Here is a 16,557-nt window from a genome sequence, read left to right as displayed (position 1 = left end):
AGTAGTACTAATTGAATAAACCAAGTGCTAAACACTTAAAATATACTTCTTTGCAGAAGTGTCCTGCTGAAACCTGTTTTGATCCCTGTCTGGCTTTCTACATTTTATTTATTTATATTTTTTGTGAATATATGGGCAGATACCAATGACATGGTTTTTCAAATTTTCATGTGTTCGCTCATAAATATGTAGGAGCAGTGGCAGTAGCTCTGTCAGAAGGAATCACACTGGTGTCTGCCAAGTTTTTATTTTATATTTGCCATAAGAAAAGGTAATATAAGGTCATTTGTAGTCTCACAAAGCCGTGGTGGTGCAGCGGTAGCTTTGTCGCCTCACAGCAAGAGGTTCTCCAGTTCAATTCTCAGCTGGAGTGCCTTCTGTGTGGAGTCTGCATGTCCTCCCTGCAGTCGAGTGACATTTGAAATACATGCATGAATGGGCTTGCCTTCATTGAAGGTTGGGCATCGGGCTGGCACCTCAGCACCGTAAAAATCCACTGCAATCATTAGCAGACTGGAGTTCCGCTGTGGCGACCCCTAACCAGGAAAAGCCAAAAGATCATCATTAGTCCAATGTGGACTTTGCTTGCCTTCCATCTAAGAGATAATTGATCATATTTCCTGATAGCCTTGGTCTTTTTCCAAATCATATTTAAGCTGCTTATTTGCCCTTATCTTGTTGTGGAAAGATCTGGGTTGGTTTAAGGATAAAAATGTAGTTAACTTTTGTATAAAGGAAGAATGTTTGTACAGCCATGTTGTCTGTGTGAAACACTGTATAAAGGGTCCTGCATCTCAGATAAGTCCTTTTTGTTGACATAACTATTATTAAAATAAATATTTTTTAAGAAAGAAATGGTAAGTCCTTTGGAGATAAATTCAGCTTTCTAGGATCATGAGGAGTTCAGCCAACTGTTGCAGGACAGGATTAAAACAGGCTGGAATTCTGGACATAGTCCTAACCAGTGCAGAACTTGCCACTGATGTCCAGGTTAAGATGCTATTACCTAACAGTGTTCATGCTACTTTGTGGCTTAAAGGAGGGAGAAGGGTGAGAATAAAAAGACAAATACAATGGTGTGGGATATTAGAAGAGTGGATTCTGCTGTATTGAGGGAGGTGGTCACTGACGATCTAAGACACTAGGAACAAACCAAGGGAGTAAGCTATGGAAATGCTTCAAGAATGGGATACTCAGAGCTATGAACACTGATGTAAGATACAGGCAAAAAGATAAAAATGAAATGGCTAACCAGGAATGGGAGACTAAAAAACTAAGGTAAAAGATAGGGTCTATAATGGGTGGAAAATATGGGGTGGAGAGATAGAGGAAGCATTTGCAAGGAGGCTGAAATAAACAAAGCAAAAAATGTTAAAATCAGCAAAAGATAAATATGAAAAGAAAAAAGCAGAAAGGATCAAGAAAAGGAAGCAAGTTATGTGCTTACCAGAATGTTAAATCCGTTACGTCTTGTTTCATCCAGTTCAACTGTTGAGTTATTAGATCCAACTGGATCCAACCTTAGAGCTTTTTTTTTAAGAGCTTGGATCCAGAGCTCTGTCTCCTCCCCTACCCACAATTCCTTCTGGTGCCCAGATTATCTCAGATTGAGTTTGTCTGCCTATAGATAGAAATTCTGTACTAGAAAACATAAAACAGGCTAAGATGACAACCCTTTTTTACAAACAGGACATAAATAAAGACAGCAAAGAAAGGCTGTCCAAGACACCAGGTCTAACCTTTCAAGTGGAAGCCCAAGAATGACAAGCTAGAATGGGGGATGGACAGAGGGATGTTGAACTGGATAAAACAATACAACACAGCTCTAGCATTATAGTAAGTACACAACTCTCATATCTAATGTTGTCTTTTTTGACTGATTCAACTATTGGGACAGATTGTCAATCTACCCAAAACTCAGGTGGTTTCAAGGCACAATATTTCTGAGAATGGTGGCTCCAAAGAATGTACTGGATCTGGATTTTAGATCCAACTTGTAGTGTAATACAAATGTATAAACCATAGACCGAGTGGCTGAAGCACAAACTTCATCAATGGGAACCATATTCATAAAGGTAGTAGAAGTAACCAGCACTCTGGTAGAATGAGCCTTTGGTTTGCCAGGTAAGACCATTTCCATTGTATCATAAATGAAAGCAATACAGTTGGAAAGCCACCTGGACAGTGTTACGTTTGATACTCCTTAACCTAATTTAGTTTTTAAGAAGGAAAGGAAGAGTTGATCAGGCTTTCTGATATTTTTTGTCTTGTATAAATAAAACCCGACTTGATGATGATGCATTGTATTTAGTGCAATGTCATTCCATTATGTTAATATTCAGTATATTTTTGCACATCTCCTCCAGCGGTGTGCCACTTAATGGTACACTTTCATTTTTCATTTAAACACATGAAAATCTGTCTGGCTTGCCAAGAAAAAAGCAACCCCATAAAATCTTCATCACTTATGATTATAAAGGTGTTCAAAAGGGTACATGATAGCATAAAGCCCACTTCTGAAATGCAACACTGCGTACAGAAGTTCAAAACCAACATCCTAAAATGCAAAATCACGGAAAAACATTATGGTGGAGGGGACCGCACATTGTAAATTCAGGAACAGTTAAGTTCCAATGAAACTCTGAAACTACCTTTGCTGAAGTCACCATAACTCAAAGTAAATTCTGTATTGTTTGTGAGAGTAAATTCTATTTAGAATGTGGATTCAGGTTGTTGTTTTCTGTGCTGTGTGTTTTCAGTCATTATTTTTGGCAAAAATGTGATACCACTTTCAGAAAAAGAACTTGGGCATTTTAGGTAAAAAAACAGCATAGAAAGTCATGCATAAGAAACTGATCAATGAAACAGAGCAAGACAACTTCAGATTTCTAGAACAATTACAGACTAACATGATAGTGCTATACACCACGTAAAGAGACAGCCAAGATGTATAGCAGTAATGGTATACAATCTCATTCTGATGTACTTTTTTGCTCCTCTAGCTATGCCATTGCCGATAACGCTTACAGAGTAATGTGTGGTGAATGCAGCAATCAATTCATATTGATCTCAGGGGAGAGTGGCTCTGGGAAGACTGAGACATCAAAGAAAATTCTGCAGTACTATGCCTTTACATGTCCAATCACAGAGCAGCTTGAAATGATCCGTGATCGGCTTCTTCTGTCAAATCCCGTTCTAGAGGTAACAAGCATTATGATAGTCTGCTGTTGACAGCTCGGGTAGAAACTGAGAAATGTGTTTCTGCAAAAATCGTGCATGTACTGCTGAGAATTTGCCACCAAAATACCCATAGTATGAAGCATGGAACCATCACAGGAAGTAAAGCTCACATTAGACTTAGTTATAAATTATATTTTCTTTTTGGCTCTCTGTGATGGATTGGTGAAGTGTTTTGTCAGTGTCATGTTAAAATGACATTTCTATTAGAATTAAAGTCCGTAATAACAAAATTTATATGCTGTATAATGAGTACTAAGATTATGAATTAGCGACAAACTTTGTGGTTTACATCTAACTCGCTGGACAGCATTTTAGCAAACATGCCTCAAGTCTGTAAGCTGATTTGTCCAGTATTCAGATCTAGTGACCATGATTGGTTTATCCAGTATTCAGATCTAGTGACCATGATTGGTTTATCCAGTATTCAGATCTAGTGACCATGATTGGTTTATCCAGTATTCAGATCTAGTGACCATGATTGGTTTATCCAGTATTCAGATCTAGTGACCATGATTGGTTTATCCAGTATTCAGATCTAGTGACCATGATTGGTTTATCCAGTATTCAGATCTAGTGACCATGATTGGTTTATCCAGTATTCAGATCTAGTGACCATGATTGGTTTATCCAGTATTCAGATCTAGTGACCATTTAGGAACACTGTTATAACGTATCACCATTTTCTTTCTCTAACCCACAGGTCTAATACGAATTTCAAATCCTTGATTTTATTCATTAGTGTTATAACTAAAGGTAGTTTGTTCGATAACTTTGGGACCACTTGGAAGATGTACAAGTCCCTTGCTACTGTTTAGTTCCTGACTTTGTAACATATCTTGGGTGTCAGATCTCATAAACCTCTGTGCTTTATCTGTGACTTATCTTCCATCATGTTTGGCGCACATTGTCATTATATAGCCTGTAATAAAAGTAAAGGTAATTTACCTGTTACTAATCTGTGACAAATACTAAAAGAATCTGAATATTTCAGCCTATTGGTGTACATGTTTTCCTTCTTTACAAACGTTATGTGCCTTTGAACAGTTTCTAATAAATGAACTTGCATTTTGCTGTATATGCAAAATACTGACTTACTATCTGGAATAGCTCTTAATTGCTTGGTATTAAGTCAAATAGTGTTCCTGGATCACTGGATGCATTGGTTTTAACTAAGAAGCCCATGCTATGCAAAGATTTTGTAATCAGATACCTTACAATACAAGCACTAATCATAGCTTTAGACAGTTACTTTCCTCACTAGCTCAGCTTACCTCACTGATCCAGTTAAGCTTCTTCTTTGCCCACGTGTGAGTATATACCACTCTGCAATGTTAAGCAGTGAAAAAATAGTGCTCTCCCCAATGGAATGTACCAGAACATTGCTTACACAGATTGATAACAGTGGTATCCTTATTGGTGCACTTTTTAAAGCTTGCATTTTATATTAAATTTTTTTTAAGAATGTAAAAAACTATATTTTAAATGTGTCAGCATATGCAAAAGTCAGAGCATAAAGGTACAATTAACATAAGGAATAATTAGTTTACTGAAACACATTGACTCCGTCCTAGGTTATCAACACAATATTTGTTGTGATGACACTAATAATCGACCACTGTTGACGTTAATGCACATTACAGTACATGCTGTATCATTAAGAATAAAATTCAAATCTAAGCTAGAATATACACTTCTTGTATACACTTACTTGAGACCTGCTTGTCTCAGCATCTAAGATAAGATTTAAGCTTTGATAAACTTAGCATTCGGAATTTTTCTTTTAAATCAAATTGAGATGCTGAATAATAAAACGATAATCATTTCCAGTATTATGGACAGCAACTTAAACAGCCTTGCTGTGTTGGCTTGAAATGTTATTGTAGTTCTTGTATTCATTCCAGGAGAGAGATCTATAGCACACAACCTCTCATTACTTCCAAATTCAGTATAATAATGACTATTTTAGGTTAGGTTAGAATATTTTTATAAATTATCATTTTTGGGCATTTCAAAGTCATGTTGTATGATGTCCATACTAGAGAAGTAATGGATAGTTTATTTACTGATTTTTATTAATTGCCTAGCAGGTCTGTCTGAGCATAAATCATTTTCAGTAGATACCAAGTAGAAAAGCTTCACAAACTTTGTAGATCAATGATTTTTATACCAACAAAGATTTACAGTGGACTACACAGATGCAATGTGGAGAAAAGTTTTGTCACAGTTACATAATTTACAAGGTTATAGCCAAACAATATCTATTTTAAGTATTATTGATACAACCATGGCATCAATGAGAAAGATATATACAACTTAAGAGTGTATTTATCAGAAAATATATTCAAAGACAGTGTATAATGAGGGGAGGGTTGTATACATTCAAAGTACAGTCACCGCTGTACAGCATTTACACTCAGTTTGCCAAAGAGCCTTCAGGGGCAAATCAGCTACAGCATGAAATCGGTAATAATCAGAGACTCAGTGCAGATGGAGATGGTGTAGGAAGATTTTTTTTTAAATACTGATTATTTTAGATAAGTAATATACAGTATTGTATAAATTGGGAGACTCAAGTGGACTTACTAACTCTTGGGGAGCTGAGGGTGGTAAGGCAGAAAGGAAAAGTGAAAATGCAGAGAGTTCAGAGGGAAGTGAAAAGTAATATGTGAAGTCAAGGTGCTGGGGGGAAACAGGTAAGAAGTTCTTCAGTAAATAAAAGCCAATATGTTTAAAAGGGCAGAAGACTGTAACAAGAGTAAAGTTCAAAAGTGAACTTCTATCAGTAAGTGTAATGAACAAAGTCTGTGAAAATTAATGAACTATAGAGTAAGAATGCGGACAGAAGAAGGAAACAAAGGACAGAATGGGTGATTGAAAACACAAAGACGACTTTAAGCTTTAGTACACAGCGAAAACTAACTGAAGATGAGTTGCCTCATCTCTGTTGAGGTATACATCTGCATGACAACAGAATTAAAACTTTGAAATTCTATATTTGTTTACAATGCAAAGCTACAGAGCTGAGTCATTATAGCTTTTATTGATTCATAAGTGCACCTATCTGAAGAAATATGACTGCCATAACAATAGTGTCTAACCTTGGGTGTCTTTTCCTGCATTCTTTTCTAAAAAAAGGTCTGACACTAAAATGAGAATGCTACACCTTCCTAATAAGTAGAATGTCGGTGCAGAGATTATTTAAGTTGTCATCCCTTATAATCACAGCCCCTACTGCATATTTAGTAAAACTGTAACTTTGTAGGTCCATGTCCTCTCTTCTTGTAGAATTACCACACCTTCAATTTCTAAGGTTTCCCATAGATCATATGCTGGGGACTACAGATCATTCATATTCCTCTTCATTTATTTCAGGCTTCTGGAGAAAGTGAGGACATAGTGAATAATGGACCATACATTCCAATATGGCCTACAGGCATGCATGCATGGACAATATGATTTCCATAATGGTTATAGCATCCTGATAACTACTACATGTCTGGACACTGGACATCTGACTGGAACTGTCCCATTGGACCACATGAAAACATTCAACTCTTTGCACAAGTCGTTGCTGCTTATGAAATTAAGGAAGACGGATGCATCTGAAGAAGTTAGAGGGTGATTTATCATCTGTCTGTCATACAGGAGTATGAAGTAAAACTCCAGAGCACTGTGTTCACTATGGCTGATGCAGATTTGGAAATTCCAAAGTGATGTATACTTGGGCCACTTTGCTTTTTCATTCATGTAAAGAAGCATGTGATGGCATCGTATGTCTTGAGACTCTCTTGTTTCTTCAAATACTCCATGATAAGGAGAGGTATGTCATGCCATGCTGTTGCAAATACATTGTGAAAAGGACATGTCAAGATTCATTCATGTCGTGAGACAAAAAAGGTGCACTGGAATAATAGGAAAACTAACACTACCATGTTTGCTACAACAACAAACAAAGTAGATTTATTCCTTAAAGATTATATATGTACCAAAGTTCTTCCTATTTCAGAACACTACATTCAATGTTTGGGAGTCCTTTCAGTGTCCTCTAATGCCATCACTGATTATTATGACATCAAAACAGTACAAGCAGTTAATGTGCTATCAGTAAGAAAAGCATTCTCCATCACTGTACCTAATATGTGGGAATCCTTCCTGTACCTCTGTCTGGTCCATTGAATTTTGAAGACTTCAGGACTTCTGCCAAGGGATGTTTTCCCAGCAGGGCTGCCTGTCAGCCTTATTCAGGGTGTGTAACTAATACCAGGGGCAGCAGTATTATGAAACAAAGAGTAGGTGGGATTTCAATGAAAGCCGACATGCATTAACAATGCTGGCAATCAGCCAGCATCAAGACTGGACAGATTAAATCGCCCCTCCTTCTATCAAACTCTCATTGCTCCGAAGTAGTAGCAAAAAGACAAAAAAATAACATTTTTTGTAAGGAGGTTTGACCTATGCCCCATGTATTTAAATATACCATTTCTGAGATTATACAAATGCAAACAAAGGAAACAGTTGGCACTGTGTACTCTTGTCCCTTCCCCACATTCTCCATCCTTGAACTATATCTAATGCAACCAGTTATACATAAAAGGTACTGTTCAGTTACTGGCATTTATGGTCACAAGCAATACCTGATATAAAGTTCCGTTGATGAATGAGATGTGATCAGTGAAACCTGTTCCTTTTTATCATGTAGGTAAGGTAGTCCCTCTGCAGGTATATTGCTACACTAGGAGCATGTTAAATCTAAGGCACTGTAGTCTGCAGCTTCTCTGTTTTTTTGAATATGATAGTGTTTTGATAAAGTTGAGAAACTGATATTCCCTGTCTCAGACCATACCGCAGCATACATTTAAAAGGACCTGTGTGCCTCTACCTTATGTGTCTTCTTATTCTTGTGTATGTTTTTTATGGACTGCTGCAATATTGTTTCTCTTCCATCTCTATGGCATAGAGTCACATCTGAGAAGGATAATTTATGACTGACATACCTATCTAACATATAATTAAATGCTAACTTTAATGACTTAATTGTGTGTCATTGCTGCTAAATGGATACAATTTTTTTTTAGGGATTTGGGAATGCAAAGACTTTACGCAATGATAACTCAAGCCGGTTTGGAAAATACATGGACATCCAGTTTAATTTTGAAGTAAGTCAGTGTAACAAAGCAAATACTGAATTCCAAATCCCATAATTCATAAAAGGCTATTTCAGTGTAATAGTGCCAGTGACATGATGCGTGAAATTACTGCCATAATTGATGCTTATGAAGTTATGTAGAATTTTGGGTTCCAGTTCAGTGATATACCTTATTTAGATATCATACTGATGTAAGAAGGTTATGAAAGTTGTACATATGTATATGTATATGTTATAAGATCCTCCAAAGTTAGCTACGAAAACAAAATCGCCACTAATTCGAGGAACAACCACAAAGCATTCTATAGCTATGTCAAGAATCTCAATGGCAACACCCAGATCTGCTCTGAGTTACAGCACAACGGCATGAAAATTACAGAACCAACTGATATTGCCAACATCCTGGCAGATAGGTTCAGTGCTAACTTTACCCTCACTCACCCCCTAAAGGGCCCATATCTGTACAGGAAGAATGCAGAGTCCCTGTAATCACAACTATGCAGGTAAAAGCTGCACTCTCTAAAGCCAAAAACACAGCATCCATGGGACCAGACAACATCCCAGGCTGCATTTTACATGAACTTCAGAACAAACTGGCTCCCCACTTAAGCACCATGTTCAATAATAGCCTCACATCAGACTTTGTGCCCACTGAATGGTGCACAGTAACAGTTATCCCACTCCACAAAGGGGGAGCCACCACTGATCCTGGGAACTATCAACCTATTAGCCTGACGAGCCCAGTCTGCAAGGCCATGGAACGTATCATCATGGAACTCAAAAACAAAGACATTGGTAACCTCCAAACTCTGGATCCCACCCAGTTCAGGTTTCTAAAAGGCAGATCATGCCTCCTGAACCTGATTGACTTCTTTGAGGCAGTCACCAAATCCATAGATGAGGGTAAGGTGGTACACACAGCCTATCTTGACTTCGCTAAGGCTTTCAACACCATCCCCCATTCTGGAATTATAGCTAAACTCACTAAACTAGGTATAAATCCCTACGTCACAAGATGGGTTGCCAACTGGCTCACTGACAGAACCCACACTGTAAAAGTTGCAGACTCCAAATCTGACCTCAAAGCAGTGACAAGTGGAGTACCACAGGGTTCTGTCCTGCGACCTCTCCTGTTTGGTATCTACTTCTCTGAAGTACAGGCTAACACAGAATGCCTCTGGCTAATGAAGTTCACAGATGACTGCAAACTAGGAGCCATAGTCAAGTCCCCAAATGATGTGGACATCCTACAGAAGAGCCTCACTGAGACAGATGCCTGGTGTCAGAGCCATGGCCACAAGCTCAATGCCATAAAGTGCAGTGAGATTCCCTTTTTTAAAAACTCTGTACCCATGAACTACCACATAGGCAGCAATCTACTTAACACCGAATGTGTGAAAACAGACCTTGGGACCCAGGTGGACAGTAGTCTCTCCTTTGATAGTCACATCACCACAGTAGTCAGGAAGTCTTTCTACATGGCACACCTCATCATAAAAGGGTTCTCATCCAGGAAAAAAGAGGTCATTGTTCCCCTCTACTCGACACTCATTAGACCCATTATAGAGTACATTGCCTCTTTTGGAATGTACCTCACAAGACATCTGCAGCAGCTGGAAAGGCCACAGAAGTACCTGACAAACAGGATTACTGGCCTCAAACAAATGCCCTACACTGACCGCCTCAAAAAATTCCAGCTTTACTCCATAGTATATTGCCTACTCCGAGGTGATCTCTGCCTAACATATAAAGCTATGTCAAACCCAGAGCTGTTGGACATGCTACACCTAAAGAAATCCCAATCCCTCTGAGCTACACACTCTAGGGACCTATACCTTGTCACCACAATAAACAGGACATGCTGGAGGGATAGATTCCTGTCCCAGAGACTTCCCATACTCTGGAACAGGCTACCCATCTATGTCAAGCAAAGTTCTTCATTAGCACTCTTCAAGAAAAATCTTGATGAGTGGATGGGAAATAGGAAATACACCCCTGGGATCACTTCTGTATCTCTGCTCAACAGTGGCACAGGAAAATAACTTTCTTGGGCTGCATAAGCCAGGGAACCTTGTTGGCTAGGCTTACGTAGGCCCTTGGGCCAATAGCCTAGTACCTACCTATGAACCTATACATACACACTTTGCAATTTCACTCAAGCTACAGTACATCACTCTCAGTATAATCAAATTTCATTTGTCTTAAAAATTTAATGATCACATTTTATTGAGATACAACAGAAAATCCATAAACAAGTTTATGTTTGTATGTTATCTAATTAGCTTCAACAATCCAAATAATCTAAAACTTACTGCACAGCTTCAGACAACTTATCAGATGGGTCTCTGACAAAGCTGGCTCCGAGGAGAGATATTTGGCTTGTTAAGCAAGAGTGTTTTGGCAAAGTGCAAGATGGTCCATTGTGAAACTTAATTATATGGAAGCAAAGAAAAAACTAGAAATATGGAATTTGGTAGCGAAGAGATGGATGTTAGCAGTACAATGAATATTGTAAAGCTCTACTTCAGCAGTGTCACCAAGAAAATTTTGTTCTGTATGCACATCTCTAGAATTTGACTTGAAAGATTGAATTGGTTGGACTGGAAAGTAAGGACTCCATTCTTAAGTGCCTCGATTGTCTATATGAATCAATGGTTGTCAGATTACAAGAGGAGGAATAAAAGGCTCATGATTCACAAAGGTATGTAACAACAGTCAACAACTAGAAGACATTTCAAGCTGCAAAACAGAATAAGCTAAAGGTGAACATTTTATACTTATAACTTAGTGTTATTTGCCAAGTATATTATTCAAAATATCATGTTAGACATTTACACAGTATGTGAGATAGACAAAATGCCTTTTGATTTGGGTATAAAGGGGATCTGTACAATTTCATGAAGACCATGCAACTCCCAGGTAACCAAGTTAGAGTGTGCAATCCGGTGATTCAGCAAAGTCATTTCATCCCATTCTCTAGGATGCAGTAACATCAAAGTTAATGGGAATGATACAGTCATACCCCTCTATAAAAAAAAAAAAATTAAATTTTGTGATCTTTATGAGTTCATGGAAGCGAGCTACATCTTTTAGGACAATCATTCAAATGGATTAGTAAAGAGGGTCTTCATAAGCATAACCTACATCTGAAACACAAAAGCTTTTTATTCTGTTGTTATTGTGAAGGAAGAAGGAGCCCTTCATTCTTAACCCAACTTCTACTGCATACACCAGAACAAACTGCAGAGAATGTAAGCCTCGGACTCATGTTTGCCAGGCTTACTGTATAATTGTATTAAGTTAAGAAAGACAATATTACTGTAAGCTGACATAAAACAAAGCTTAGTTGGGATTCTAGAAGCTAACATATCCTTGCCAAGAGAACAGCATGCAATTCATTATTTTACAGAACCCTGTCTACGACCTTGGAAAATTTGTTCTCAAAGTCTGCATAGATAACATGTCATACAGTGAGTCATCAGTTTCTGGGTGGCTTTACTGGTTCATGATTATTCACCCCGGTCTCTTCATGTCTAAAGATACTGTAATGCTAAAAGCATATAGCTTATTGTCTTGTATTCCCTCATTACCAGACAGGCCATTCTGTAAATGTTAGAATCATCTAGGAAATAAATGACATTTTGCAGTGACATGTAAGGTTTCATCTAAGAAGCTGCACTGATAACAGTTCCCTGTCTGTTAAGTAACAGCAGGTATAAGCATCCTCATTGGTCCTTTTGAATGTTTTTAAAGTTTTTTTCAAGATTTTATTTTGTGGCAATTTCCTTGTATAAATTTGAAAACTGTGAAACTTTATTGTACCATTTTTCCAAATACACAAAACGTAAATAATAATACAAATGGAGCTTGTTTTCATAGCTTACAGTTAACAGTATAGCGGTAGGCATAAAAAACTCATCACATTTAATGAGGTACTAATAAGATAACTTTCTTCATAGAAGCATTACAGGCATGCTGACATACCCAAGCCTGTAATTCTATGTGTGCGCCTCTTGACCTTCATATGTAGACTCATCACCTCCATGTCTAATGTGTGGAAGCAGTGAATGTTGGACTTCCGAGGCCATGTACATTTGCAGCTTAGACAAAGCCTTAGACAGGATTTGTTTCAGAAGCCATCTGAACAGACATCAGTGAATTAATTACTTCAAGATATGTCTTTCTGAATAAGGCACTTGTAGTATATTTAAAAAAAAATCACCAAAATCTACCATTTCATTAAAATTTTCATCAGTGTTTGTATGGGTAATTGCCTACAACCCCCAACTCATACCTCTCAGCTGTCCCTGATTTTGTAGAATGTCCCTGATTTTGCCTCTTATTTTTGACCTCATATATATATATATATATATATATATATATATATATTAAATTTTCTGATAAATCAGTGAGGTTTACAGTTTACAGTTAGTCAGTAATTTCAGAGATTAGAGTTTTATACCTCTATATGTTCAACAAATGCTTGTTGGTGCAAATCCTATATTAACTTTGTAAATTAATTAGTGTAATATTTCAAAGTGGCAAGTAAAAATTTACTGCCAGTCATTAGTGGACCGGAGTTCCGCTGTGGCGACCCCTAAACGGGAAAAGCCGAAAGACACAACAACAACAAAAAATATTTCAAAATTGTCTCTGATTTTCAGCCTTTGTCACCCCTATCATTTTTGTCTTTGTCCTCGATTCTTGAAGAAAGAAGAAGTTGGGAGCTATGCCCCATCTCTCAGAGTCTTGACTGATTTATTTTCAACCACGTGATATAACTCCTAGAGCATCCCTGATGTCTTCTTGCATTGTTTTGTCCTTTCCCTCATAAATCATGTATCCTTACAGTAAATAGTGACAGACATTAGAGTTTCATTCCTTTTAGTGGGCATACAGTGCACAGTGGTGTAGACCTGTTGTTCTATTTACTTTTTAATGGAGTACCAGTAATAGTTTAAGTATTCTCCCTGGTATAATCTAGTGTTCCTCTTGGTTTTGTAATGATGCATCCTCCTAGTATGGACACACTCCTGCTGTTGCCTAATAGAGGTAAGATATGGCACATGGAAATTACAATACATGCACAAAGTGGCCTAAAAGGTCACTATGAATATTTCCCTTGTCTCATCCATTTTCAGTACTACCCTGTGATAAAATAGAGAAACCATTTACAGCTAGAACACAATACTCTTTTTTTCCTCATACCCTTCACAAGTTACGAAGAAGCTTTAATCTATGTTTTTATTGAACCAGAAAAAAATCACTGTAGTACATGAGTTAGTTTTTTAAAAATTTCATTGTTGAGCTCAGTCTAGTAGTACATTATTTATTGAGCTGGTCCAATAACTATTTCACACGCTCATTCAAAATGCTAACATGCAAACAGAGTGCTGTATATTTTCTTATACTTTTATAGGGTGCTCCAGTGGGCGGTCACATCATAAGCTACCTGTTGGAGAAGTCAAGAGTTGTTCACCAGAACCATGGAGAAAGGAACTTCCATATCTTCTACCAGCTGGTAGAGGGAGGTGAAGATGAACTGTTACAAAGTCTTGGACTAGAATGCAACTCAGAACATTACTACTACCTTGTACAGGTAATGAAAAATAATATGAGTACTATACAGCAAAATCTTTGTTATTATTGCTACTTACCCATTCTAGTGGTCTTGACAGTGCAGACACAAAGAACGTTACTTGCAAAGCCAGACAGTTTTCTTTAGAAATAGAGTCTGGAATACATGCATATACTTCTGCAGCTCTGAAGATGGCTTTTTCAAGTATAACTGTTCCAGCTTTGAATTAAACATTATTTTGTCCAATAAAATGTATCACATCCTGTGGTTTCTCCTATTGCACAGTGACTAATTTGTCTAACTATCCTGTTGAGATCTAGCAAAAATCATAGTGATGGTTTCACTTTTGCGCATCTCATGGTAGGAAAATATTTTCTTATGAAAAGGATTGTTTGGATCAGTCATAATTGTAACACCTGCAATGTAACAAAACTGATCATCACAGTATTTCTTATGTTCTAACAAGAGGGTTACAAAGGACTAGTCCTGAATAATTAGTCAGGTTAGCGCACATTCACAGGTCGCTTTTTGAAACATCATCCCTAGCAGATGACATGAGAATGGTTAAGGTTAAGAGTTTGATGTTTAGTTCGGTAGTATATTTTTATTTCATACTTTATTGATTCTAGGAATTATTGTGTGAAAATTATAACAGTCATACATGCCAGCTACAGTAACAGAACTCATGTGTACTCCATGCACACGATAAAGGAAATCCTGTGCGGTGTAACAGAACTCTCATTCAGCAACATTGAGGTGCGGTGTAAATCAACCTGTGTTACAGCACTGCCTGTATCTTTTTGTGGAGTATGCATTGTTCTAAATGTAAACAGCTTGCACTGATATGCAATATGGACACACTCCTGCTGTGTCCACAGTTTGTATGAACTGCAGTCAGCTGTTGCTGTTGCATTTATTCCTTGCATCTAAGCACGACAATTTCTGAAACTCACTGATGACCTTTAAGCAGGCCTCTTAACCCTTTACCCACATCAAACAGATGAAATTACTGAACACACTGCTCTGGAATAAGACCTTAAGAATACTTGCCTGTGTAACCACATCATTTAGGTGAGAATGAAGTTTAAAACTGATTTTGTTTTTGTATATACTTTTTATTTGGCACAAAACTAGAACCTCTTAGCTCTGTCTCATGGCAGAGAAAAAGACGAAGGCGTGACTACGAAAAGGCATATAGTGTTTAATTAGCAACAGAACGAGCATCTAACACCAGATTGACTATCGTGGGATGAGTAAAGAGTCAGGACCCACTGCATTAGCCGTATCTACCAAGGGGCTATGAGATAACTGATTCAAGAGGCAAGCCCATTCTATTAAGTGACGTTAGCGCCACTGAATGGAAATGACATGGGTAGGACCATGCTCATCACTCTCCACACAGGCAGCTATTGTGAGTTTTCTGGTCACCTATAAAGAGTGGTTAGGAGAAATGGGGTGGGAGCTTTTACAGAATCAGTAAACTGAACTGATCCCAAACAACTGACTCTCACCTCCAAGGGAATGAATTGGCTTATCGGATCCTTAAATGGGAGTAAATGGGCTGGAGGGTTCATACTCAGTTTAGTGATGTCTGTCTCTCACCTGCAGGAACAACTCAAATGAGTCACTGGGTATAACTGGGGCACCAATATATAGATTGTATGGATGACACACAAAAACTAGACCCTCTAAATGGTTTTGTCCTGCAACCCCTTGTTAACAGCCCTCGTCTGTGCAGAATAAAAGATTTTAATAAGAATTTGCAACAAGGGTGCACTAGAGGTCATCATTTTAGAAAAATCACCACTATTATATAGTTTATTATTCTTTTATTCCTCAAACTAAAACTGTTTTGTAGTTCTTTGTGGACTCAGTATTTCTTTCCAAATGGTTACTGTAGCACACTGATGTTAAACATATGCATTGTTTCCTCTTATTTCCCCTTTGAAGATACACCAGTTATTTCCATAATGGACAATTCTTGCATCATTCATTGTACTCTGACCTAGAAAGAAAAAAAAAACTATTGCAGGGATGAAGTCAAGCAAGGGTGAAAGGGCAAATGATGACCCACCATCCTCTCCAGAAACATAAGGATAAGCATTCTCTAAAGATATAGCACAAATCAAGAATACATTTTCTGAAGAAAAAGACAAGAATTTCCATGTCTCAGAACTTAACATTCTTGGCAGAAAATACACAGGGACAAATCTGTACAATATGACTTATATCAAATGCCTGTGCCTTGACACTGAATTAAGTTGCAGTCCATACCCTATGCCTCTTTATCCTCTGAAGCTGCATTTAGAGTTTGGGATCTGAAATAAAAATGTCTTTCAGTATCCCTGCAAATCAACCTTTTTGGCTGTAGCTTTTTGCTTGAGAGTGTTTCCCACTTCAGATGAAACAAAATGGTTTTACAAATTGATTTAACTGTGTTGCAGGAATATTAACTGAACTGGAAGTTTTGACTCTGCTCTTCAGTTAGTCCCACTCACCCTCCCTGTTTTTGTTTTGGTGTTAATCTTAGTGGCCTTGAAACTGCCCGCCCCTCTTGTAAATTTGTGTTTGGATACTCCTTCTGGGCCCATCT

The 16,557-nt window shown here is 37.7% G+C and overlaps 1 protein-coding gene across 1 annotated transcript in view; it reads left to right on the top strand.

Annotated features, from left to right (window-relative positions):
- Nucleotides 1–16,557, top strand: part of MYO1H (myosin IH) — an 835,299-nt gene that overhangs the window by 39,041 nt on the left and 779,701 nt on the right. The window contains exons 3-5 of the mRNA XM_044068514.1: nt 3,003–3,201; nt 8,316–8,396; nt 13,806–13,985. Coding sequence (XP_043924449.1) covers nt 3,003–3,201; nt 8,316–8,396; nt 13,806–13,985 — 460 coding nt within the window. The remainder of the gene's footprint in view (nt 1–3,002; nt 3,202–8,315; nt 8,397–13,805; nt 13,986–16,557) is intronic.

Source organism: Protopterus annectens, chromosome 4.part0 (assembly GCF_019279795.1).
Source record: "Protopterus annectens isolate FY-2018-M chromosome 4.part0, PAN1.0, whole genome shotgun sequence".
NCBI classification, from domain to species: domain Eukaryota; kingdom Metazoa; phylum Chordata; order Ceratodontiformes; family Protopteridae; genus Protopterus; species Protopterus annectens.
Note: the sequence above shows the minus strand (reverse complement) of the source record. Positions and strands in the feature narration are given on the sequence as shown.